This window comes from Mchenga conophoros, linkage group LG3 (genome assembly GCF_057382185.1).
Source record: "Mchenga conophoros isolate Kocher_MC1m ecotype Shallow Benthic linkage group LG3, M_conophoros_male_GT1.1, whole genome shotgun sequence".
Lineage (NCBI taxonomy): Eukaryota > Metazoa > Chordata > Actinopteri > Cichliformes > Cichlidae > Mchenga > Mchenga conophoros.
This window is the reverse complement of record NC_140528.1, coordinates 33,388,904-33,416,427: the sequence shown is the minus strand read 5'-3', so window position 1 is coordinate 33,416,427 and position 27,524 is coordinate 33,388,904. Positions and strand designations below refer to the sequence as shown.

Sequence of the window (27,524 nt, the reverse complement as noted above, 5' to 3'; positions counted from 1 at the left end):
ACAGCAGCAGCACACACACACCTGCAACAGGAGGTCAGAGGTCACTGAAGGTCAGAGGTCACTAAAGGTCAAAGGTCATTTAAAGACACTGTTGATTTAATGTTACAGTCACATAGTCTTTGGCTGTTGCCAAATTCAGAGGCCGCATTTGTAGGCCGAATACGTCACAGTGAGGCGATGAAGGTTGTTCATATTTGAAGGCTCCTCCAAATGTGGCCCACAAATGCGTCCTCTGTCTCCCCAGATTTGAAGGATGGGTCTCGTGAATCCTTCATGGGCCACCATAAATGCAGCAGCAAGGCGCATTAAGATCAAATGAATATCGTGGAGGGGAAATCAACAGAGGACAGGAAATCTCTACCTTATCCCACTGGGATTCAGCATTCTGAACAAGCTGAAGATGAGAGAGCAGAGCCTGGCTGATACCAAAATAAAGACTATCACAGTAATCAAGCCTGGTTTAAATAAATGCATGAATAACTTTCTAAAGTCAGCCGATTACAAAATGTTCTTATTTTTTGCCCTGAGCTGGAAGAAGTTGGCTTTTACAACGGAATTGATTTGTTTCACAAATGAAAAACTGCCATGAAAGAAATCACTTGCAAATTTTTTAATCAGGAAGTTCTGGAGTTTTTCAAAGGGCTAAGGTCACCCTAAAGATAATAACGGGACTCAAATCGTAAAATCTACGTTCTTTGATCATTTACATGCAAAATATTTAATGTCAACCATGATTTTAAATCATTGGGTTAATCTAGCAAAGCTGCACCAGCTGTTTGTGGTCAAACAGCCGCTAAAAAGAGCTGAGTAATAGTAATAACGAGATAATAATAATAGTAATAACATCTTGGAGATTGAGAGACCAGTGACGGACATCTAGAGCAACTGTAAAATTGGCATGCAGTTTTTGCACTAAAGGAAAATCACTACCATCTCATGCGCCTACCACATTGGCGCCAGCTGTGGCCTCAAGGCTGGAGCTGGACAACAAGACCTTTCTCCATGATAACAGACTGTGTTTAGAATCTTCGTTCCCATCCTTTGCACCCCAAACACCTCTGCATGCTTATCTCCAAGGCCGAGGTCAGGGGGCAGATCTGGGCCCAGCGCATGCTACAGGACCAGATGTGCTGTCTACACCGGCTTACCCCCACCCCTGTTGCTTGTGCTTCCATGGTGTACTAAGATTCGTTGAGCGCTTAGAACAGGTACTGCTGAAGGGATTGGCTGAACAGCTGTCCCAATCCAAGGAATGGGTGCAAGTGCAAGGATAGGTTGTGTCTTGCCCACTGTCACCCTAGGCATGGGAAGTAGTTGGACACCAGCCAGGGTGCAAAGGTGGACTGGGCCTTGGATGTCCTCACGCTGGGAGCAGGTGACAGCTGGACACTAGCTGTTGCTACCTGAGGAACTGATATGGTTGCAGGGACAAGCAGAGCCCTAGCTGTTCTAGGCAACTGGGACTGACTGGACCACAGCGACCACCATTCAGGGAACTGGAAAGGGTGCAGGGGAAGGCAGGGTACAAGCCTCTCTGTGAGCAGGAACAGGCAGAGAGACAGGCTCTAGGATGGTCACGGGAGGGCAGAAACAACCAGAAAGAAAGAAAGCAGGGAAACTATAACTGATACGGGAAAATTTGACTGAACCACACGGCGTTGTTGAGGTGGAACTGCTGAGTGAAACAAAGCTGACCTTGAGGAGACAGGCATTTGAGGAGGGAGGTTGTAGGTAGTCTTCTTCCTTCTACTCATCATCATCATTCTTAGTTTACTGTAGTTCATGAGGTCATGGTATTTCATTCTCAGTAATAATTTGATCCAGTTCAGCACACTCTCATGTTCTGTCAGACACTGTTTATCTTTTCTTTCTTCATGGCGGGAAACAGTCCACAACGTTCGAACAGCAGTTAAACTGAACTTAAACACATAAAACACTTCGTGGTTTATCACACCGGTTGTTTTACCTTTGATCATTTCCCACTGGTGTCAACAAGGAAGCCCTGTCACGCAGAGACTTCAGCTTCTCTCAGCAGTTAACCACACGAGCAGCACCTGTTTTGATGTGGGTGAATGAACACTCGACTCTGGGGAAAAACAGCTACTGACTCAGGTGACTTCACCATTTATCTGCTTTTGATGTGACTGCTGCGTCTCACACAGGAGAACTTTCTCCCGTCACTTTGGTGACTCTGCATCTTCATCAGCTCCTCGTGTGGAATCCAAAAGGTGGCCTAACCTCATCTTTGATCTCTCTCTGAGCGACTTGTCAACTTTATTTTTCACCAAACACACATGGATAAAGAAAATTTCCCACATTTATTTTGGAAAAGGGCAGACGTTCATACTAACCTGAACTGCCTCACACTATGTACCAATCACATTCTTCCAGTGCAGCGATCTGTTGAAGCTGCAGGATCAGTGCCACGGCTGTCTGACACTGTCACTGTCCCATTTTTCAAACAGTGAATCGACCACAGAGACCACAGTAAAGGTTTAGTGGAAACCAGTGACAACGTTAACTGTAAAACAGGAAACTAGCGACAGAGCTGCAGACCTGCTGTGGATCCTGCGTTCCTGTCCCACTTTCAAAACTTTTGATATATTTGAGGTAAAAATATTTTTTCCATGACCACATGTTACGACCTCAAAGTAGTGATGCTGTTTAAAACAAAAACAGAATCCAATGATTTTCAAGTCTCATATTCTCTCAAAGAGAGAAAACCAAACACATGTCAGAAGTGTAATTTTGTAATGCTCCTGTACAGCCTCGCCTTTTAACATCATTCTGGAAATGTCTGTGAACTGAGGACAGCAGCTTTTAGACTTTTTGGGAGTGGGATGTTGCTCCATCCGTGTCTGATGGAGGGTTTTAGCCGCCCAGCAGTCCTGGCTCTTCTTTGTCCTGCTTCTGGTTTCATGATGCTCCAGATGTTTTCATTGATGAAAGATCAGGACTGCAGGCAGGCCAGTTCAGCACCTGACTCTCCTACTATGAAGCTGCGCTCCTGGAATAGGTGGTGTGGTGAACTGTGTTCATTGACAGTCATTTCTGGAAGTGTTCCTCCTCCAGCTGTTGGTCTTTGGTACCACTTGGTTTTCTCTTCTTTTAACCTGTAGAGACAGAGGTCAAATACACATGGCAGCATGAAGAGGAGAAAAAAAGTCTCATCTTCTTCAACTCTCAATTTCTCTTGCTTTTATCGCTCATTTATGTCACCTGCTAGAATGTGTACCTGTAGTGTTTATGCTCAGGCTGGAGTAAATCACTTCTGGTTGGATGACTGACATCTTATTGGCTGACTCTCTAATGGTGACCTCGGCATATGTGACATCATTTGTAGAGGCTGGCTGGTGTCTCCCTGCAGAAATGATGTGATGTGAATGAACGTTGGTGATCACTTCACTGCTGTAGGATGTTTAGAAGACTTTCATAGACAGTCTGATGTTACAGGTACAGGATTCAGGAGCAAAGACTGGTTGATTATGGATTAAGCAGAGCCATGATGGCAGCATCAGAGTGATGAGACCACAGAACACTGTTCCCGTATCATACCACCTTAACAAGTGACAGCCAATCGGGAAAAACAACCCAAACTGGTGTTTGTGTCTGTGGGGTTTTAGTCTGAATCTAATTTCTAGGGAGCGATCCTAAAATTGAAACCCTGATGGAAGCTGTCTGGACGTGACTTTGAATGAGAGATAAGCCAAGTTTATATCAGTAATACTTTTCATTTTTATGGACCCACTTCCAGAACTTTTAAAACTTTTCAATTGGGCCATGGGAACGCATCAGTCTAAAGATGTTGGGACCCAGTGCTCTACAAAATAAATGCAGACAGGAAAGTCCCTCAGATTTTCTCAAGTGAAATTTCAAAATATTTTAATTTGCTGCTTGAACCAAAAGAGCCCAGGTGGGTCAGACAGATATCATACCTGTGCGTTTCTTCCAAAGAAGCTGAACTAGAACCAAAACCAGAACCACAAGGACCAGAGAACCTACAGTAACTATGACTGGGATGATGAAGGAGGGATTAGGAAGAGGAGGAGGAGAACAGGAGATATGGATGTTTGCTGATGTTTTTGTTGTTGGTGGTGTTGGTGTTGTAGGATCTGCAGGAAAGATATGAAGCTGGGTCATTCAGTTTGTTATCAGCTCAACAGGTTTAAGCTTTAACAGGAAACAGTGATCTGACCTCTGACCCTCAGAAAGCTCTGAGGAGATGATCCAAACTCATCAGTAGAACACCAGTAGAGACCTTCATCAGACTGCTGCACGTTAATGGTGATTATGTGCTCTGATTTAGGTCCAACAGGACGTCCATTAAAGTAGAAATAAGCTGCAGCTGTGCCACCAATTTTGTTTTTACAGCATAGTGTGACATCACTTCCTGTCCTCACAGGAAGTGCAGGGATCTCCAGGATCACTTCTTTATCTGAGGAAAAGACCCACAGAGTGATGTAGAGGTGGTATAACAGTGTGCTTTTAGTCTGATGAAATGAATGACTTCATTACCTGATACAGTGATGTTGACTTCTTCACTCTTCTCTCCAGCTTCACCTTCACACCAGTAAACTCCACTGACTGGGCTGAACTCATCAAAAAAACAGGATGGACCATTGAACCTCCCGAAGCCCCGCCCACCTGCTCCACATGACTCAGTCCCACTTCCTGTGTCCCTCTTCACCGTCCATCCATCAGAGCCCAGCTGACCGTCACATGTCAGAGACACTGAGGCTGCTGTGAAGAACTGCTGAAGGTTTGGACTGACGCTCAGAGAGACTGGAGGACAGACGGACAGTTTCTATCAGTGTTTACACTCAGTGTTTGTCCTGGACCATGGAGCACTTCATCTACTCACCTGCACAAACAGTCAGTGCAGACAGCAGCAGCACACACACACCTGCAACAGGTCAGAGGTCACTGAAGGTTAGAGGGCAGGAACCTGTTTCAATCTGGTCTTGTTCCAAAAACATCACATTAAAGGGGGGAGACCTTTAATTCACTTTGAAGGTTCTGTTTAGGTTTTAAAAGTACATTTAGACTTATAAACATCACACAAAGCGCCAGCTCAGTTTTAACACATGCTGACGAAACTATGTTGGTACACTTGGTCTGAATGAGGTGGGCGTCATATCTGTTTTGACAATCCAACACCCTGCACCTAAACATTTCTCAAACTAAGCAGATTTTGGGGAATTGTTGATTATTGGAAGCAGAAGAGAAACTGCTCCCCACTCAGGCTTCATGAAGACTCAGCAGTTTGGATGGATGGGCAATGGGGAATAAAGGAGTAAGGGGTACAGCAGGCAAGAAAAGCATTCTCAGGATTAAACAGTCAGAACTTATAAACCAAAGCCATGGGATAAGGGTTAGTTGTTTATTCAGCATCAGCTGCTGAATAAAAACCTGGAGAAGCTGCTTCATTGATCTTTATTCACAGGTTTGAGTCCCAGTTTGCTTCTGTTTGAAGCTCATCATGAGAAAAATAACAAAATACACAAAAGTAAGGTAAATGACAAAAAACAGTCTCCAGTCCTTTCATTAGAGTCCACATGAAGGAAAGTTTGCTCTCTATAGTGGAAGTGAAGACTACATAACAGACCAGAGGAGCATGTGGTACCTGCAGCTAGCAGCTGTGGTTTCCTGAATGAAAATTGATCTTCGATAAAAAAAAAAAGAGGTTGCCTGACTTCTCTACAAGTCAACATGTTAAAGATAACAAACTGGATATGAAGGCCCAACTCTCTGAGTCCAGAACACACGATGGATCTGAACTTTAAAACAACAAAAACACTAAAGAAGAAGAGTGAACTCTTCTTCTCGCATAAACGTAACTTCAGACTTTGGACAGACCTGAAGAGATTTCATTTTAGAGTCAGTCAGTGAGAGCATCCAGCACACACTCTGTTACTGTGTTATAAGATAAATGAACGCTATGAGTGAGTGAAGGATTTCATCGTTTGACTCACCGAGGAGCAGAGACACAGATGAAGTCTTCATGATGTCGGGATGACGACTGGCAGCAGAGTGACACCTTCAGCTTCACCACTTCCCTGTCAAGATCATCACGCTGCTGCTTCTGGACAGCGAGGACGAGGAAGAGCTGGTGATGCGCAGTTAGCTGATTTGGATCAAAGCTGGCTCCTTATTTGGTACAGAGGAGGGAAGTAGAGGGCGGAGGTGGCTGTGAGCTGGGGTTTAAGAAGCTGCTGTACATCCAATCATCCAATCAACACTTAGGAACTCTTTCAAACCAGCAATCAGCAGCATCCACCTGCCTCAACAGTCAACACACACATATCCATACTCACATCTCAGAGAAAGCAGAGAAAGATGCACACCATCCCGTGGGAGGAGCCAAACGTCTAAAAATATTTGACCATGTGATCATGTATCATGAAATTCATCCCCACCCCAAAATCAAACATTTCTCCCCTAAAAGAAATGGACTTGGGGTTCAGAGTGTGTTTGGGGAGTGTGGGTTCATCTTGTCTCCACACTGGGTGAGTGCTGAATATTTGTATATGTGTGTATGAGGGTGGTGTATGTTTGTGTCTGTGTGTGCATGTTTGTCTATGTCTATGTGTCAAGTCAGGTCTCACATACTGGCTCACTCCCGGCGGCTGCTTGGCAGGGCCTGGCATCCGTGACTCCGTCAGGCCCCTTTGGGGGGTGGAGGGCCCTCAAACCTCGGGCCGCTCTGGTGCAGCTGGCTGCCGGCCCTCTCTGACTTCTGCACTGTGGCTGCTCGGTGACATCCCATATAGGCATCTCTTCAGCTCTTTCAAGGAGGGTGGAGCATCTGCCCATCCGGTGGTCCTGGGGGGCGCTGAATCTATGGCTCCCCACACCCACTATAAGATCGTTACACGGAAAAACCTTTTGAATATAAGTGCACACAGGTGTGCATCAAGATGAACCGAATCAACCTGTTGGGACTGCAGGGAGGGCACTGGCTGCCTCGAGAGCGAAATGCCGTGACCTGTTATTGGAGATACAACATCAGGAAATCTTTATATGGTTTTAACCTGCTGTGCCCAGAAAATGGCGCAGCTCATGGTGTGTTTGAAAAGCTGGGAAATCTAATATTGGATGCACTTAAGCTGCAACTGGGAACCAGCAAAGTAACACATTCACATTTAATGAAGTTTGGTGTGAGTGAGCAAGTATTTCACTGAGGCAATTCAGTTCAGGGGGATGTGTAGGCTGGGATATCATCCACGTAGGCTTCTAGTTGAACAGCGTTGACCAGCCTCACCAGGAATGTTGCTCGTTCACGTCTGCTAAATTTTTAAATCCAAAACTTCAATTATATTGTACGAAATGGTCAGGTGTGACAAAAGCATGTATGCATGATTACAGTTTTTACTGCCACGAGGACTGGACCGGATTCTGGACCGGAGTTTTTCCCATTTTGTGTTGTGTCTGTAGTCTTGCTGTGACTGTGTGTATTTTCTCACAGGCAGCTGTTGCGTCGGCCCTCGGAGGGATGTAAACACACACACAGATCACATGACTGAACTCCCGAGGTAGATAATATGGCCGCAAGCTAACAGCTAGCAGCTCCAGGTCCGGACGGCATACCGAAACTTTAACGGAGACGTGTCCAGGGTTACAGTATCTGTTGTTAACGTAGACAATGAGTCCCCCACCTCTGCTTTTTCCGCTGGGCTGCGTGTCCCTATCGGCTCTCACGGATGTGAAACCGCATAGGTCTACGTTAGCCTGCGGCGTTAGCTCGGTTAGCCACGTCTCCGTGAAGATAAACAAGCTGCACTCACGGTATAGTCTGTGGTTGTTCAGAGCGCACAGTTCGTCAATCTTATTCTGTAACGAGTTCACGTTGCCCATGATCACTGTCGGGATTGATGGTTTGAATCGCCTCCGGTGATCCGCTCTCCTCGCTCCAGCTTTGCAGCCTCTGTAGCTCCTCTTTAGCTCGGCCGGGATGTTGTGTCGCATGCCGGTCTGTCCCTTTGTTTTTAGTGCCAGCAGCTCCGCTCTCGAATAGATGAAGGAGCTGGTTCCAGAAGTTTTGAAAAGTGCATTATCCATCTTGTATCGCTATATCTAAGAGGTATAAGTAGAGGAAGGTGAATAAAAGTTTGAAAAGCCTAGTCTAAAAAAGTTAAAGTTAACAAAAAAGGTGCGGTGTTGCAGAGCTACTTGGAAAGGCTGCCGTCACTCCAGCGCCATCTTTGATTTTGCTAGTGATGTGTCGGTCGCGAAGGAAACGCTCAGAGCCGACTCTTTGACTCTTTGGTGTGTGGTAGTAACAGGTAAATGAACATATTTTTTCAATTATTTGACTATAAATACACAAACAATACACACATGCTTTCATGCTTTCAATTGTGTAATTTAAGTGATCTAGTAGCTCTGTTTGGAAGTTCAGTTAAAGCTAGAAATGTGTTTTGGAGTTTGCACGTGCTTTGTGTCGTGGTCCTCGTGCCTCGCTGGCTCACTCTGTGTTTGGCAACATGTTTTGTTTGTTTTGTTTCCTTTGCGCTCTCTCTCCTCTGCTGGGGCGGTGCTCATTACGGGCCCCGCCCCTGGCCCACGCACCTGTGCTCACCGTCACACCTGCAGCCGATCCCAGCTGATTTGGAGCACTATTTATGACGGCGGACCTGAACCTGTATCTGTGAGTTTGAGACTATCCCTAACCTGGACGTCTTTCTCTGTGTGTAATATATATCTATATTTTTCATGTAAGATAAGTTCTCTGCTAAACAATGTGAATGGGGACAGTTTATAATTGAATTATAGTATATAATTACATAATTATTAAGGAAAATTTATTTTTCCATGTAAAATGTTTAATCTAATGAGCTCTGGGGGGTTTGACACACTTTATACCTATTTTTTTGTTCCAAAACAGCAAAGCTGCAACCAGAATAAGATCTAGAAGACCCAGAGAACCCAGAGCAGCTACAGGTGAGATGATGGAGACGGACGATGTAGAAGGAGGGGAATTGAGATTGATAGTTGTTGTTGGTGGTGGTTTGGTGGCACTTGGTGAAATGGTGGTGGTGTCATAGACATCTGCAGGAGAGATGATAAAACTGGGTCATTGAATTTATTATAAGCTCAGCAGGTTTGCTTTAAACAGGAAGTGATGTCAGTGATCTGACCTCTGACCCTCAGAAAGCTCTGAGGAGATGATCCAAACTCATCAGTAGCACACCAGTAGAGACCTTCATCAGACTGCTGCACGTTAATGGTGATGTTTTTCTCTGATTTAGGTCCAACAGGACGTCCATTAAAGTAGAAATAAGCTGCAGCTGTGCCACCAGTTTTCTTTTTACAGCGTAGCGTGACATCACTTCCTGTCCTCACGGGAAGTGCAGGGATCTCCAGGATCACTTCTTTATCTGAGGAAAAGACCCACAGAGTGATGTAGAGGTGGTATAACAGTCTGCTGTTAGTCTGATGAAATGAACGACTTCATTACCTGATACAGTGATGTTGACTTCTTCACTCTTCTCTCCAGCTTCACCTTCACACCAGTAAACTCCACTGATTGGCTCGCTTTGCTTATCAAGCAAACAGGATGAACCATTTAACCTCCCGAAGCCCCGCCCACCTGCTCCACATGACTCAGTCCCACTTCCTGTGTCCCTCTTCACCGTCCATCCATCAGAGCCCAGCTGACCGTCACATGTCAGAGACACTGAGGCTGCTGTGAAGAACTGCTGAAGGTTTGGACTGATGCTCAGAGAGACTGGAGGACAGACGGACAGTTTCTATCAGTGTTTACACTCAGTGTTTGTCCTGGACCATGGTGCACTTCATCTACTCACCTGCACAAACAGTCAGTGCAGACAGCAGCAGCACACACACACCTGCAACAGGAGGTCAGAGGTCATTTAAAGAAAGACTGAGGCTGCACAGTTTTTTTTTTGTTGTTGTTTTTTTTCTCTCAGGAAACTTTTTAATCTCCTGAAGTATCTGCCACAATCTAAGGAGCTTGGAAAGAAAAGCGTCTGGACTTCTTTGAGTTGCTTGAAGACGTTCCACCTCTCATCTGAGAAGCTTCTTCAGTTCTAGGATCAAACGGTGAAGAGACCCACATTTAAGCTCTGTGGGAGTTTCCCCCTGAGAGGGACAATGGACCCCCTGATGATCCTCTACCTAATCACATGAGCCAAGGTGTGGTAATGGGTGTGGGTCACAATCAGCCAGGGTTTTACTGCTACTACTTTGTACGTTCTTACTTTGAGTACATTTCCTAGTCTGTACTTTTTTTTTTTTACTTTTACTTGAGTTAATAAGTTGAATCAGTACTTCATCTTTTACTGGAGTATTTTTGAACAGTAGTATTTGTACTTCTACTTAATTATGGAAGGTCTGTATTTTTGCCAGATCTGTGAGCCACGCAGATTAAACTACACAAACACCACCGTGCACTGTAACAGGAACAGGAAGTTATAAAATACCACCGAGACAGCAACGCAGGTTAGCCTGTCTTTTTCTGTTTTCTATACATTTTTTGATCAGATGGCAATCAACGGTAAACATCACAGTGCACAGCATTGTAAACAATGGAGAGGGAACTGTGCATGGATGAGCTTTCATTCATGTGCAGAGAAGAAAGTGTGGGACTAAGAAGCCACCCTTCAAAAGCACAGTTTTTATTTTCAGATTTGCGGCCTGTTTCACTCCCACACTGCTGCTGTTTAAAGGTCATCATGTCAATGGGAATGGGAACTTTAACAGTCAAAACCGTCTGTGGTTGTTTGAATACACTCAGTCCTCTTAATGGAAAATTGGCTGTGAATAGAGGAAGTGAAGACTAGATAAAAGAGGGGACGCAGTCAGAGGACCCTGTGCTTCATGCAGTCAGAGGCTGTGGTTTCCTGACTGAAGAGATGTTTGATGAAAAGAGGTCAAGTCTCTTTTGTTCTTTTGGTCTTCATGTTACTGACACTTAGCTGGGCAGAAAGTTTAATTGCTGACTTAGTCCAGACTATATGGTGACTTTCCTGCAGGATTCCAGGTTAAACTGCTGAGTCTGAACCTCTGAGAGGTTTGCAGTGATGATGAGATCGATTTAAACCGAAAAACTTTCATCATGCATGTTTGAAACCATTTTCTATCACTCTTCATACATTTCAGTTAAAAGTGTGAGCTCCATTATTCAACATTAACATCACTTCTTGGTTCCTGCCCAACTTCACAGCCACCAATCAAATGAAACCAGAAAGACATAAGAAGGAGAATGAACTGTTCCTCTCGCCTTGACGAAACTTTTCAGAATTTTTACATGAACTTTAAAGTCAGTAGCTGCAAGCTTGTAACTGCTGAAAGGTTGTTTTCCTGCCATATTGTTTGTTGGAGCTGTGATAAATAAATCGATGATTTTAGTGTTTGACTCACCGAGGAGCAGAGAGACCGGTGCAGTCTTCATGTTGTCTGGATGACGACTGAACGTCAGTCTGAGCAGCAGAGAGACGCCTTCAGCTTCAGCACTTCCCCGTTAACAGTCTTCAGTACGTCACGCTGCTGCTCCATCACAAAGAGGCAGAGCAGCTTCTCCAGCAAACGTCAGTGAATGAGATGTTCCGTTGGGTAATTCAGCTCCGAATCTATAATCCTTTTAAAAAACAAATTCCCTTTTCCTACAAAATGTTAATTGAACTCACATGTAGTTATAAGGAAAAACAGACTGTATGTGTCCAAGTCCAAACTATAAATGTATATCATCACTTTAGCTCCATCTTTGTAGAAGTAGTCGGTTTAAATCTGGTTTTACTATCTTAGAAAACATTATGAGTTGCAGCACTTTATAATAACTAAGAAGCTGTAAAATTAAAGGTGTTGAGGTGGCAGGCAGGATGTAGGACCCAAACGCAGGACTAGTGATGTGTCCTGTGTGTCGAAGCTTCGAATCGTGCGTCGGGTAATCGCGGGGGCGTTTTTCTGAAGCGCGTATCGAGGCTTGCTTTGATTACGTATGCAGTGACGCTCGAGGCCTCGCGGGCAGTCCGTACCACGTAACTGATTCAGGGACTGGTTCACCGGTTCGCGCCAGATTCGAAATAACATGGGCAGGAAAACAGCTGATTCCCCATCACACCGTGTTGTGGAATTGGATTACGTACGTGCTACATAGTTACTTGTGCATTTCTTCTTCGATGGAACCAGCAAGGAAGAGATGTTTTTTTTAAATTTTGTCTCTCCTAATAAAGTATGCACACAGTAATAAATATCACAAATGATAAACACCAAAATATAAATAAACAACACTACACATCCTATAATCTGATTTCTGTCTTTTAGTTTATTAAAAAGTGAAGCACCAAACACTAGTTTGTGTCATTATCCAGATGTACATAAGGTTTACACATCATTATAATCAAAGAGCCCGCTTCTCTTGAATTGAGTAGTAGAACAAATGAATCATCACAATGCTTCGAACCATGAGTCGACCAATTGGATGGAAAGCTTCAGTTCATCATGAGGCTTCATCTCACCATCACTACGCAGGACCCAGAGACAGAATGATTAACTAAAGTGGCAGCTTTATTGCTGGAGAACACTCGAATAGAAATAGAAGAAAACAAAACTAGAAACTCAAAACTTAAGCCCAAACTAGAAACCCGGGAAACTAGAAAATCAAACCAGGAAAGAGTGAACCAGAACATTACCAGAGGCACATAGAAAACAAAACACAGTACAGTGAGGGTACAACACAACAACTAACAGAGAAACACAAGGCTTAAATACACAAGCAGGACTACGAGAAGATGGGGAATAGGTGGTAACACATCTGGGACAAATCAGGCCTAATGACAGAAGGGAAGCAAAACCAAGCACACTGCACACAGGACAGGGACTATCAAAATAAAACAGGAAACACATGAGGCACATACTTGATACTGAACAGAGGGAACACAGAGCACAGGGACAGGATTGACAAACTGCAACATGAGACACGACTGAACAAGAAAATCAGCATGAAGACAGAACTAAACCTTGAGTAAACATGAGGGCTACAGGAAGAAAACCCAAGTAGATTAGATTAGATTAGATTAGATGAAACTTTATTAATCCCTCGGGTGGGTTCCTCCAGGAAATTCAGTTTCCAGTAGCAAAGCACCGAAGGAAGTTGCATGTTACAGATACATTAAGGGGAATGAGAGTAAGGATATAAGCATAAATACACCATATATACACATATATAGATACAGAATATACAATATGGATAAATAGGATTGCTCATTTGAGTGAGTATATTTCACCGTTGCTTTCGTATACATGAAGCGGACATACCTGAGTGGCTGTGATCTAATCCTGTTTACATAAAGTAAGCCTGCTCCCGAGCAGGTTTACGCTTACGGATCTGTTGCTATGACAGCAAGTCCCGGATGAGCTTCGGAGAACCGAACGATCCAAGATCACGCGAAATCGTCAACAATCAAATCCAGCTAACTTACTTACCCCCTACCCACCTGGCCTGTTGCCGGGTAACACTCTGCTGTTGTCTGGTTTCCAGAGGAGGCTGTCCAGGTGAGACACACATAGACAGGCTTATAAAAGTTTGGACTCTTTATTTGGACTCATTTCCAACAATGTCAGCCCCAATAAAGTTATGGATTATCTTGCATTAATAGGCTGCTGGTTTTCTTTACTGGTTTCAGGTTTTACCAGCAAAATAGTTGTTTAATCATCTGGAAATGTACCCAGATTTATTTATTTAGACAGAGATCTTGACCCCCCAATGTTCAATACAAAGTCACGCCCATGGTTACGTACCTGTGTGGTTTACCTGTGTGTGTGTTTCAGGACAGGAAGTGTGTACTGCACGTACTTACCTGTCAGCTCCATAACTGTGGTCTCCCTGGGAGACACCAGGTAAGTTTACAGGTAAAGTCTGGTTCACGTGTTTGTCGTGCTGTTGTTTATTTGTTTGTTTGGTTTCTATACGCTCGGCCCAGCCTCCTCCTCCTGCTCCCATCATGCACCTGGGTGAGTGGGCTCTGAGCAGTGAGTCACGTGCTCATCGTCGTCTTTAAACTTTATTTTATCTTTAAAAATTTAAGATCGGGTCATGTTTTTATTCCTGAGGCTTTAACTGTGAAAGGGCACATCCTGTTTACATCCTGGTAACAGCTCCGTCTGCTCACACTTTACTGCCGAACTGGTTTGGGGGCGTGGCATCAAACTGAGGGTTTTCTTCATATTTACAGTCGGTGTGAAAACGTCAGAAGGTTTGAGTGAAAAGAGAGAAAAAGATGTTTGTGAGGATTCACGTTGTGGATATCTGAGGTTATCAGAGTGTCAGGAAGGGAAACCTGAAGAAAGTCAAAGAGCCGCCCAGCACAGAACAAGCCTGTCAGAGCAAAGACTTCAAAGACTCTACAGGCTGCACAGGGACGCACTGTGAGCTCACAGAGCTCCACGTCTGCAGACACCTTCAGCCACACTGCTGAGGACGAAGACCTGCAGACTGAAACGTCCTGTGGTCAGAGGAGGTGAAACGAGAAGAAGATGCAGCTACAACCCAAAGAACAGCGTCCACACAGTGAAGCACGGTGGGGACGCTGTGGGGGGGCCACCACAGAGAGAAACAGGCGTCCTGCAGGACGTTTCCACAGGGCCGAGCCGTGAGTCTGCAGAGACATAACCTCTGTGTCTGTCTCAGGTGTGTGACGGGGACGCTGACGACTTCCTCCTCCACTTCCTGTTGTGTCTGTGCAGCAGTGATGTCATGATTCGGCCGCTCAGCCTCACCTGCAGGAAACACACCAACCAGAGACCAGAAGGTAACCCCACCCTCACCACCCTGACCAACCCTGACTGCAACCTTCAGAGTCGTGTGTGTGTGTTTCAGAGGTGAGGAGGTTCACTTGAGGAGACAGAGAGTTCCTGACCAGACTGGCTCCTCCCCTTCAGCTCACCTGTCTCCACCTCGACCCTGACTGAGCTCCACCTGCTTCGTTCTGACTTCATCTGTTCTACGTGTTCGTACAAATAAAACTTTATTGTTCCTCCTGTCACACGGTATTTCACCTTCACTGACCCTAACGCTGGTGATCAGGGTCAGAGGTCACACGAAGCTCTCTGGGTTTAACCTCACACGAAAGGGGCGTCGCTGTCATCATCACAAAGGGGCCTATAACAGGTCATGTGACCCTTCTACAGGAAGTGATCCCTGTGAGTGGCGCCCACATCAGAGACGTTCTCAGATGGTGATTCATCAAACCTGCACCAGTAAAATCTGACAGTAGAAGGATGATGAGTGAAACTGGTTAATCTGGTGTTTGTGGCACAGAAGGTTTGACCTCCACTGTGTGACACGGGTCAGACTCCAGCTGGGCCTGCCGCTCTCAGCCTCACTCTGAGGAAGCCCACAGTCTGTCACAGTGGAAACTACACCGGGGGACCCCATCCTTGGGGTGGACCCATTGTTGTTTTAGCGTGTTTTGGGGTTTAAAAGCCACAGAGACGCGGTGCTTAGGAAAAATGCATTTCAGCTGTGCTGATGCTCCTGACACGTATAAGACTGGGGAAACCTGCATTCAGCTGGACCTGAAAAACACTATGTCCAGATAAACACAATCAACTTTTGGAGAAAAATAAAAGATTCTTCATCAGACTAACAACTAAAAACATGACACTTACCTTAACAGTATGGGCTACATCAAATATATTCAAGACCGACAACAACACTTCTCACTGCTGCTAATTTTAACAAAACTAAACAAAAAGTAGAAAAAGGCAATTCACCAAGTCTTGAAAAGTAAAACTGAAAAATAGAAACACAGAATAAAGCATCCATCCAGATCTTTACCACCAACAACATAAAATCTATCTTAATTAAATGGCCTAATTCTCCAATAAATGAGCAATAATAAAGTAAGAAAAAATAAGACATTCAATTTATGGACGCTCAAATTAACAGAGCGACATTAAACGCACCTCATTGCCTGCCGTAGCGTTCTTCGCAGCTGCACTTCACCTCAAAGGTCGGTTAATACATCGGATTGAACTTAACCAAAGTCCAATTAAAGGAAAATAAATGTTTCTAACAAATACAATGAAGAAGATTAAAATAATTCACTGTCAGTTACTGTCGCTGTGAGTTTGACGAGGTCAGCTGCTTCATTTGGTTCTGCCTAAAGTTCTCTCAGTGATCCAGTGTTTATATGATAAGATACGTGTTTAATGCAGAGAGTTGGAATTACAAGTTGGTAAGAAGCTTTTTAACAAAGGTTTGATTTAAGCTTTAAGTTCAAAGGTGAAAGAAATTTCACGTTTGATGAAGGAAGATCAAGGCTAACAAGGACATAGGTCAAAGGTCAAAATAAGGTAAGGTGAGAAAATATAATAGATATATATAATCAATCAATAAGGTGAAAATATCAGATAAAAGGGTTTTTTTGGTTATAAGGAATAAAGAGGTCAAAGGTCAAAACAAGAGTACTGTTAAGTTAAAATTAAAGGGTCAAAGGTCAGATTAAACAGGTTACACAGAAAGGATCGGCCAAACTTAAACAAGGATAAAGAAATAATACATTAAACAAGGAAATAAATTAAAAGTCTGAGTTAATGAGAAATTAAACGTTTAAATCAGGTTAAGAGTTAAATTTTAAGCTTTTCTTAGTTAAACTAAATAAAATAATCAGAATAAACGATTGGAGGAAAAAAGCAAAGATGTTGTGATCAAATAGTTTGTACGGCAGAAAGAAAAACATGTTTCAGTAGATTGTATGTTGGAAACCACAGTAGACACAGTAGACTCAAATCATTGTTACTGAGGAATTCTGCCTTAAACAGTAAAGTGTTCTTTAACAGTGTGTGTGTGTCTGCAGCTGTTGTGTTGTTGCTGCATCGTTGCCTCAGGGGGAAAGTTGTGTGTGTGTTATGCAGACTAGCAGAGACTGCAGCTGTCAGCAGCCACACACACTTTCTATTCTTCAAATCAAATCACAGTGAAACATGTTCACTGACAGCTCAGCTTCAGCATCGTCTTCATGCTGTGACTGCAGCCGTTCAACTCTGTTTGTCTTTAACCCAAATCATCACAACATGCAAATATAATCATCAAAATGATGTGACTGGAAGGATGCAGCAGTCTGTGCTCCACCTTTCTCCTCCACACCTGCAGGTGGAGAACATGGATGCATGAATCTCTACAGAGTTCTTTGAATATTATCCGTCTCATCAGTTTTCAGTGAACAAAACTCCTCACAGAGCCAAAATAAGCAGTTTGTATCCAACATAACTCAGCTGGACTCTGATGCTCCGTATAACAGCCACACATGAGTCTGGATTCACTCAAAGCATTGAACAAACTTTATTGGAAATGAAGCTTTTGGACATTTGTTCTCTGATATTTGCTCTTCAGCTCGAGTCTCCATCAGTGGGAACATTTCCTGATTCAACTTTTCTTCTGTTCAAATCAAACTCCATGAGAATCAAAGTGTGAATCAGAGTCCTGATGATCAGATTCTATAGAAACATGGAGACTGTAGAGGATTTACACTCAATATGTTCATTTGTTCCCTTCAAGAAAAATCAATCATTCATCCAATTAAATCAGTCATTGATCAGTTTGATTGACAGGACAGATGATCAGAGGTGCAGAGTTTTTACCTCCATCATTGGTACAGGGTTCGAAGAATGGGTGGAGTTTGTGAGTGAAGGAGCAGCCAGTAAAGGAGTAGATCAGAGCTGCAGCACCTACATCATAAAAGGAGACCAGACCCTCCTCATAATCCACAAACACCCCCACCTTCTCAGGACCAGGATGAAGACAGAGATCAACTGGAGAGTCAGCACAAGCTTCGTACTCATTTCCATTTCTCAGCCACACAGTCCAGAAACCATCCTGAGGTCTCAGTGTGATTCCTCCCTTCCTGTTGATCGACTCTGTGGCCACTCCTAAAGTCCATTTAGTCTTTCCTTTAACCTGAACCTCAAAGTAAAATCTGCCTGAAGAGAAACTCTGCTCTCCTAAAACCATAACACAGTAAGAAAATCTCTCTGGGTTGTCTGGAAGTTTCTTCCTCACATCACCACAGTACACTTGTTTTCCATCATCAGACAGGATGAGTTCAGGATGAGCTGTATCAGGATCCAGAGTCACATCCACCTCATGCTGCTGCACCCTCTGCAGCTCAGCCTCTAACAGCTTCTTCTTCATGGGTTTCCAGACTGTCTCCTCCAGCTGAGCCACAGCTCTCCCCACAGTCCCCTCATATGATCGTGGATGAACTCTGACCTCTGTCCAGTCCTTGCTGGGTGGAGCAGCTTTCAGGGAGGAGAAGCTTTGGAGGAGGTGGAGGTGGTCTTCAGAGCGTGAGAGCTGCTCCACCTCAGAGCTTCTCTCCATCAGCTCAGAGATTTCCTGTTCCAGATCTTTGATGAGACCTTCAGCCTGTTTCTCTGTAGCTTCCTGTTTGTCTTCGATCTCCTTCATGAGCTCCTTCAGGCGTCTCTCAACAGACTCCATCAGAGCCGTGAGGACCTGAACACCTTCTGCTTTCTGTCTGTCTGCAGCATCTTTACTCATCTTCACCGACTCTGTGATCTCCTGAATCTTCAGTCGTCTCTTCTGGATCATCTGCTGAATCTCAGCCTCTGTCTTCTCCAGCTCTGCCTTCTTTCCTTCATATTCTTCTCTCAGAGGAACAAACTCGTGGTTCTTGTGGTCTAAAACAGGGCAGAGCGTGCAGACACATGTCTGGTCGGTCTTACAGAACAGCTGCAGAAGGTTATCGTGCTTCGTGCACATCCTGCCTTCCAGGTTCTCCACAGCATCAATCAGCTGATGTCTTTTCAGACGTTTCAGTGTCAGATGAGGCTCCAGGTGAGTCTGACAGTAGGAGGTCTGACACACCAGGCAGGACTTCAGGGCCTTCAGTCTGGTTCCAGTGCAGACGTCACAGGGAACTTCTCCTGGTTTGGCAGCTTTTTGCTCGGAGCTGCTGCTGCTGGCTTTCTGCTGAGCTTCACGTCTGAACTGAGCAACCATCTCAGAGATGAAGGTGTTGATCTTCAGCTGAGGTCGAGTGTAGAAAGTCTCTTTACACATGGGACACTGACAGATGACATTCATGTCCCAGTGCTGACTGATGCAGGTTTTGCAGAAGTTGTGTCCACATGGTGTAGAGACTGGATCAGTGAACACATCCAGACAGATGGAGCACAGAAACTGATCTTCAGATCGCAGATTGCTGGCAGCAGACATGTCTGCACTCTGAGGGAGAAAGAAGAGAAACATTTGATTCAAAATTCACTTTAAATTTCATTTTTACAAAGAGAGAAACAAGCGTCAGTAGTCTGAGGAGCTTGGAGAGAAAAGCGTCTGGACTTCTTTAAGTTTCTTTTCATCACAGAAGCTTCTTCACCTCATCCTCAACACGGACCAAGGAATGAATACTGCACTTTTGGAAGAACTCCCTCCCCTGCAACCTCTTATCGTCAAAGGGACGGAGGTGGAGACGGCAAACAGCCACAGATTCCTGGGACTGCAGGTTACATCAGACCTGAGCTGGACTCTCAACACTACAGAAACTGTGAAAAAAGCCCAGCAAAGGCTTTATTTCATTCGGCTGCTCAGGAAAGCTGGCATGAACCACCACCCTCTCACCCAGGCCTGCAGAGGACTGATAGACAGCATCCTCACCGCAGGCATCACTCTCTGGTATGGAAACACTACACAGACAGAGAGGAAGGCTCTGCAGAGTCAGAAAGTCTGCAGAGAGGATTATGGGAACAACACTTGCATCCATGGACCTGCACATACAAAGCTGCACATACAATCTCAGACACAACAGAGCGGACAGCAGCATCACACACAGAACACGATTCTTCAACAGCTTCTTCCCCACAACTGTCAGACTGACGGCAAACAAAAACACACTGAACACTTAAAATAACACAGCACTACTTAACCTCACTTTGAATGTATCAGCGGTTCACTGACCATCGGGCAATACACTCACAACAGACTTGTGAAACAGATCTGTGGAACAAATGTGCAACACTGTGAGTGTGATAAGAGGTAGAGAACTACACACTCTCTGTACATTTTCTTCTTTTTCTTTGTATATAGAAAATAGTACGACTACCCTACTCCGGACTTCATTTCTATCCTCCTGCTTTTTCTGTCTTTATATTGTTAAAGTGTGATTTGACTTGGAAAGCTCTGCACAAGTATTCCACTGTGCATGGACTGTTGGTCCTGTGTGCAAATGTCAAAATAAAAATCTTGAACCTTCAGTTGTCAGAGTAACTGGTGGAGACCCAGCAACACACTCAGACACAAACTGGTTCATCTGAAACACAAACTGAACAACGTCGTGTCTGCTGTACAGTGCAGCGTCCAGATGAACAGGATCAACAGGATGAACATCTTTTTAACAGTGGTTACAAAGATGTGAAGTTGTTTGGCTGACACAGACAAACAGTATCCCACATTCTTGATTTTTAGCTCACAAACACGTCTTATAAGGACTTATTGATCCTGAAATGTTGGAGGTTTTAGCTCTTTAAACAGTAAAGTTACAGGAGGATACAGATAATTATCAGGAAAATGTCCTCGGTTTGTTAAAATGATCCCGTCCGATAACACACGAGAACAATAAATGTATCATTTTCTGTTGTAACCCACAAACTGAACGGTCACACTCATCTTTCATGTTGTCACTAAAACATCACTCCTTCCACGTCTAGTTGGTCGTGATGGAGGCGGAGTGCGTTGGGTCCGCTTTCCCTGCCCAGCCGATGTTCCTGACGCAGGGAAACAGATCCTGTTGGGGATCCCTACCTTGGCACAACACCTGCCATGGTCTTTGCACACTCACCACAGTAAATGCATCATGTTGTCAGCTTTACAGTATCATAGTCAGAGAAACTGGTCAGGCCGCTCTCTTCCAAATGTCTACACTTCACCCTTTTACTGTCAGTGGGCTCAGAGTCCATCTAATGTGGCTCATTATCTGATGCCGTCTGCAGACCAGTGTTAGACACTGAGAGGTTGATGGCTCCGTGTCAGAGCACCGGCCTTAACGAAAAAGTTATCAATCGTTCTTTTCATCTTTTCTCATTACCCACAACTACATCCACTCCTATCACGCTGCTCACCTCTGCTGCGACGATTCAAACAGCCGGAAAGTGAATAAGCGGCAGACAGAAATGAGACCGGTCGAATCGTCTTGCGTTTCACGCATGCGCAGGACTGGAACGTAAGCGTTTTCAGCCGTCTTAATGTGGACGCACAACTCTGTGAAAACGACTGAAAACACTAGTGTGGACGTGGAGCGCTGTTTTCAAATCTATCCGGGCGAGTGTGGACGTAGCCTAAGTGGCACCATGGAGAAATGAGGTGGCGCTCTAGACCCTGATGAAGTGAACAGAGTGAAGATTTGTGTAGAAGCAGGAAGTGTGATCAGCTGCACTCACCACTGTTGCTGAGAGGAACCTGATGGACTCCAGTGAATCTTCTTTTAGAGACAAACAGGACTCGACTGCAGCTCTGCTGCTGCTCTCTCACACTTTCACTTCTGCAAAATGACGTTGAGCTTCTTGTTTTTCAACTGTTGCTCCGCCTCTTCCTGCCTCTCCCTTTACAGGAATCAGCCGGTCTGTACTCAGTGACTGTGTGCAGTGGGTGGAGGAGTGAGGAGTGGTGTGTGGGTTCACACAGTAATGACGGCCTCAGGTGATCAGGAGAAACTCACCTGGATTTCCTTTTTCCACAGCAGACTGAGAGCTTCAGGTGGACCCTGAAGGAGGTCTCAGACACAGGTGGTAAAAGTACACACAGTGTGTACTGAAGTAGAAGTACTACTGTTAAAAATACTCCAAGTACTGTTTCAACTTCTTTACTCAAGTAAAAGTAAAAAGTACTGGCTGTGAAATGAGAGTAAAAAGAGCTGATTGAAGAACATTTCTAACACATGTGTTTTGTGGAGCAGGGAAATTATTTTACTGCTATTGTTAAATAATTATTATCATTACCATTGCATTAAGAATATAATCTGCAGCATTGATATTGCATTCAGAGGTTTAACAGTGTGTGTCTTTCAGAAAGATTAAAGTCACAGGCTGACAGGAAACTGCAGGCTTGCAGAGAGTTTGCAGAAGTGAAAGCAGAGTCTTAAGTTATTCTGAGCAGCTGGCTAGACGAGGCTATTTGAATTACTAGGTTATTCAAATTGATCATTGCTTTAACAATGTAACAGATGGCTTTAAGATGGCCTTAACAAATTTCCCACGTGTGGGACTAATAAAGGTTATCTTATCTTATCTTAAGATGTTTATGCATACAGTTATCATATTAACCTTGTATTCCAGATGCAGTTATAACTATTTTATACATATTGCATATCTGTGCTTATTTTGAGTTGATGTTCAGGTTCAATAAGGGTCTTAAGCTTCACTGGTGAGAGTGTCCAGATGATACATGCTGAGGGAAAACTAGAACATAGAAGGATTGCAATACATGCTTACAAAACACTTATATCAGGTCATTTTATATTAAGCTTCTAGTTGAACAGTGTTGACCAGCCTCATCAGGAATGTTGCCGTTCACCTCTGCTAAATTTTTAAATCCAAAACTTCAATTATATTGTACGAAATGGTCAGGTGTGACAAAAGCATGTATGTATGATTACAGTTTTTACTGCCACGAGGACTGGACCGGATTCTGGACCGGAGTTTTTCCCATTTTGTGGATAAGCTGTCGGTCCACCGTTTACCTCAGCTGTCAATGCTGGAGCTGAGAAATGTCCACTTTTATTTACTCTCAAACAGGGTGTAAAACTTTGTGCAAGTTAATAAAGCTCACTGCTGACCGAGGACAGCCATGCTGAGGTGAGCTGTCGACGATATGCTAAACTGTTGGTTAGCGTTGGTATTAGCCTCTGTTAGCCTCTGCTAGCTGCAAACAGGAGCTAACAGAGGCTTTTCCACTTTCCTTGAAGTGGATCCTTCATCATTTGTTTGTATTCATGTGTTTTTGGCAGTTCTAGTAAATTGTAAACTCAGTCAAGAAAATCTGGATAAATGACAGATTTGTGTATGAAATGTTTTTAAGTATAGTTTTTAAAGTACTTCATCTGCAAACAGACTGTTTTTCAATGAGGCCTAATATGTTTCTTATGTTGAAAGCTGATAGAGGACAGGGTTTGATGAATGTCTGTGAGAGATTAGAGATTCAGAACAGAAACGCTAAGGCTGCTAGTGTTTGTCTTTATACCATTTTTCTTGTATCCACTGATATTAGCTAATAAATGTACGGTCTGTACATTTCTTCTGTGTGTGATGATGATTTATTTGTATAAAGAAAAAACTAGCTGTCACAACACAAATCAGTCAAATGTCTGATGTTCTACATATGTATATGTGTTACAGTGCTGCATTTCTGTCCTGACCTTTGACCCCATGCTCAGACTAAAGCTTCACACAGGCTGGTGTGTAAAAACAGCTAACAATGCATTTCTGTGTAAAGCATCATTTGTAGTAAACATTTAATGCCTGTTTCAGTTTTACACAACCTGATGGAAAAGAGAAGGAGAGCAAAGGTCAGTGAAGGGAATGACTGTAGTGCAAATACAGGTGATGTCAGTGAGGATGTGACCCTGCTGCCCTCTCCTAAACAGAGGAGACATTGTTACCCCAATACTGTCAGGCCAACATCAGCAATAAAACAGGGAAGATGTGGGGTTAATGCGCACTAATGTTAAAGAAGATTGTGTCACAGGGTTTTAGAGAAGCATTACATGTTAACTACAGTAGCTCCATAATGAATGAGTAACACGGGAAAAAGCTGTCCTGTAAAATTCAAACAAATCAAACAGTTGGAGCTGTTTAGTAAAGGAGCCGCCTACTAATATCATGTAAAAATGTGTAAGAATTCAAGAAAATTACCGTATTTCCTGGACTACAAAGAGCACCTGAATATTAGCCGCACAAGCTAAAATCAGGGGAAAATCCTGTTTTGTACATACATTACCGCACGTGACTAAAGGCCGCAGGTGTTTCAATGTTGACTTATCATATGTAAGAGAATATGCACAAAGCGAATTGTCAGGAAAGAGATGGCTGTTTGGAGACACACCCCTTTTATTAATATTTTGAAAAACAAGTTATGGGTACATATTTGCATAACTTTTTATGCAAAGTACAAGTAGCGGTAATTACAAGTACGAAACATGTACTGTGCTTCATAAATGGGTAACAAATGTAGTACATAACAATAACCTACAGCACACCAGAAAAATAGCTTCGGACTACTGTTATGTATGAACCAAGAATTATTGTGTGCTATGCAAGCCATCGCCAGTAGGGGGCACCACGCCCAGTTATGTGTGTGTGTTACTTCTGTGTTATCCCAATAAAGAAGAAGTCAACTTGTAAACAAACTATTGTGTGTGCAGTCTGACTCGGCATAAGCTCTAATAGTGTATTGACACTACAGTGGAAATATAACAACTACCTTTTAGGCTCAGGTGCAGCGACACGGCTTTAACAAGAAGAAAAGTCAGTCATTCACCATCTTTCTCTTCTTCCTGCGCACTAAAACCACCAAAGTCCTCTTCTCCAGTGTCGGATACGAACAGGCTCAGGATGGCTTCGTCATCCACTCTCAGCTTCTTTCCTTCGTTGTCACTTTCAAAACCAAAGAAATCCTCGTTGTCAGTGTCAGAGTCGAACACCCTCAGAAGGGCCGTGGCGGTGTCCTCTCCATCATGCAGCAGTCCAGCCCCTCTGAAATCCGTTGGTGATCATGGATGTTTTCACACTTTCCCACGCTGTCAGATTCCACCGGTGGAGTTGAGCATGACTTGCTTCTCGCAAGTTTATCGCCGCTCATCATCCACGCCTCCTGCTGAACGCGAGGAGGAGGAGGAGGAGGAAGGGAGGTATGAGTGGTGATGGTGGTTGTTGTTGTTGTTGCTCTTTCTGTTGTTGCAACAGAGATTGGTGTCACAGAACCTGCAGGAGAGATGAGGAAGCTGGTTCAGTCAGTTTATCATCAGCTTAGCAGATTGGCTTTAAACAGGAAGTGATGTCAGTGTTCTGACCTCTGACCCTCAGAAAGCTCTGAGGAGATGATCCAAACTCATCAGTAGAACACCAGTAGAGACCTTCATCAGACTGCTGCACGTTAATGGTGATGTTTTTCTCTGATTTAGGTCCAACAGGACGTCCATTAAAGTAGAAATAAGCTGCGGCTGTGCCACCAGTTTTCTTTTTACAGCGTAGTGGGACATCACTTCCTGTCCTCACAGGAAGTGCAGGGATCTCCAGGATCACTTGTTTATCTGAGGAAAAGACCCACAGAGTGATGTAGAGGTGGTATAAGTGTGCTGTTAGTCTGATGAAATGAATGACTTCATTACCTGATACAGTGATGTTGACTTCTTCACTCTTCTCTCCAGCTTCACCTTCACACCAGTAAACTCCACTGATTGGCTCGAACTCAGCAAACAAACAGGATGAACCATTGAACCTCCCGAAGCCCCGCCCCCCTGCTCCACATGACTCTGTCCCACTTCCTGTGTCCCTCTTCACCGTCCATCCATCAGAGCCCAGCTGACCGTCACATGTCAGAGACACTGAGGCTGCTGTGAAGAACTGCTGAAGGTTTGGACTGACGCTCAGAGAGACTGGAGGACAGACGGACAGTTTCTATCAGTGTTTACACTCAGTGTTTGTCCTGGACCATGGTGCACTTCATCTACTCACCTGCACAAACAGTCAGTGCAGACAGCAGCAGCACACACACACCTGCAACAGGAGGTCAGAGGTCACTGAAGGTCAGAGGGCAGGGAATTGTAATCTGTTCCTGTGTGGTTCTGGAAACATCATTCAAACCTGATCAAGCAGATTTGGTGTAAAATGCTCGAGCTGAATTCAAATGGACTATTTTTCCTTTTAATTTCTTTTTAGGTAGAAATTCTGAAATTACACGAACCTGCTCTCAACTCAGGCATTTTAGACTAAACCAACTTCAGAATTCTCAAAAGAACCTCAAACCTATTTTCAGCTCTGGAGACCAGAGTCACTGAATAGGAGACTTGGATTTGCACCCTTTAAAAACGTGTAGCTAGTGTTAGTGTGTTTATTTAGGAATCACAAGCCAAAACACTTTATTTATGACTATTGTTTTTTAATGCATTGGATGATTAAAAAATCGGCATGTACATGGATCTCTTCCATTCAGAAATCCACATGGCTGCAGCCAACTTCCCAGGAGAGGGTAACCTGTCCTAGCAGTTTTATATCAGGACCAGTTAAAACTGGTGGGGTTGACCTGCTTGTTTTGCAGGCCCTAATTCTTTTGTATTGATACGTCTGCAGGTTTCTAAGTAGTTGTTCAGTAAGTAAAAAACTACGGATTCTACTAATCACAACATTAAACCCAACATTAGCAGGTTCCCATAGCCAGTGCTGGCGAAGGTAGGTTAGGCCCAATCAGCTCTTACTGGCTAAGTAAGACAGAGACATTTTAAAAAGCAATCAGAGTTAATGAACCATCAAACCACCGAGATCACTGGATTAAAGTTAGGCGACTTTGGCAATATCAGCTGCTGAGTGAGCGACCTGAAAAATCTGTTTAGTAAACATTACAGTCGTTTGAGTCCCGCTCGTCTAAATCGCCATCAGAAAATTAACAAAGCGTACAGAAAATGAGGAAAAGCCGACGTTAATTCTGAAAAACCAACTATCTTCAGTCATTTAGTTAGACTCAGTCAATCTGGTCTGAACAGAGGAAGTGATGATTACAACAGGCAGATAAGGAGAACATGTGGTACATGCAGCTAGGAGCCGTGGTTTCCTGAGTAAAGGTTAATGTTTGATGAAAACAGGTCACTTTCCTCTCTTACAGACACGACATGAAGCTTCAGCTCTGTGAGTCAGTCCAGATTACAGGACAGAGAAACGCAGAGTTAAACTTCTAAATTTTAAAGAGTTTATGCAATTGACACAGTTTTCTGTCATTTGCTGTATCTTCATACACTCGAGTTAAATATGAGGTGCTTACAGGAAATACACTACTTGATTTGTGTCCAAACACACAAACAAATATCAGATACAACCAGCCTTAGATAAACAAAAGTAGTAGTGATCACTTCTTCTCACTAAAGAAAACAAAACCAACAGATCTGAACAGATTTCATGTGAGAGAAACTATCAGCGAGAGCTTCCAGCTGCTGAAAATAGGCTCTTTACCTTTGACCTTTAGTGTGTGTTGGAGCTGTGATAAAGAATTGAAGAAGGGAGGGTTTGACTCACCGAGGAGCAGAGCGACAGATGAAGTCGGCATGTTGTCATGTTGGAGACCGACAGCAGAGTGATACCTTCAGCTTCACCACTTCCCTGTTAACATCATCAGCTCGTCACGCTGCTGCTTCTCCACAAGGACGAGCTGTTTCTAATACACTCGTCTTCATCAGAATCAGAGAAACTTTATTGATCTCAGAGGGAAACTGAGTTATCATAGCAGCAAATATACAAGAAACAACATATAAAATCAGTGTAGAAACAGAGATATGATAACA

General features: G+C 43.8%; 2 protein-coding genes across 5 annotated transcripts; both read right to left on the bottom strand.

Moving 5' to 3' along the window:
* Positions 1-27,289, bottom strand: LOC146578264 (uncharacterized). The gene is made up of 7 exons (XM_085268613.1): positions 27,259-27,289; positions 25,708-25,749; positions 25,362-25,628; positions 9,114-9,377; positions 3,936-4,112; positions 3,236-3,361; positions 1-3,113 (listed from the first exon to the last, which is right to left on the bottom strand). The coding sequence occupies exons 1-7, from the start codon at positions 27,287-27,289 to the stop codon at positions 3,109-3,111; spliced, it is 912 nt and encodes a 303-aa protein (XP_085124739.1). The 3' UTR covers positions 1-3,108.
* On the bottom strand, positions 17,518-19,273 carry LOC146578265 (E3 ubiquitin-protein ligase TRIM21-like). 4 transcript variants are annotated; one of them, XM_085268550.1, is made up of 2 exons: positions 18,920-19,273; positions 17,518-18,589 (listed from the first exon to the last, which is right to left on the bottom strand). In XM_085268550.1, exons 1-2 carry the CDS (start codon positions 19,232-19,234, stop codon positions 17,552-17,554), a joined length of 1,353 nt encoding a protein of 450 aa, XP_085124676.1. In that variant the 5' UTR covers positions 19,235-19,273; the 3' UTR covers positions 17,518-17,551. The 4 variants fall into 4 exon arrangements, with proteins under 4 accessions (XP_085124676.1, XP_085124677.1, XP_085124675.1 ...); XM_085268551.1 differs by having other exon boundaries at positions 17,518-18,604; positions 18,950-19,273; XM_085268549.1 differs by having other exon boundaries at positions 17,518-18,938; positions 18,975-19,273.
* Positions 27,290-27,524: the final 235 nt, after the last annotated feature.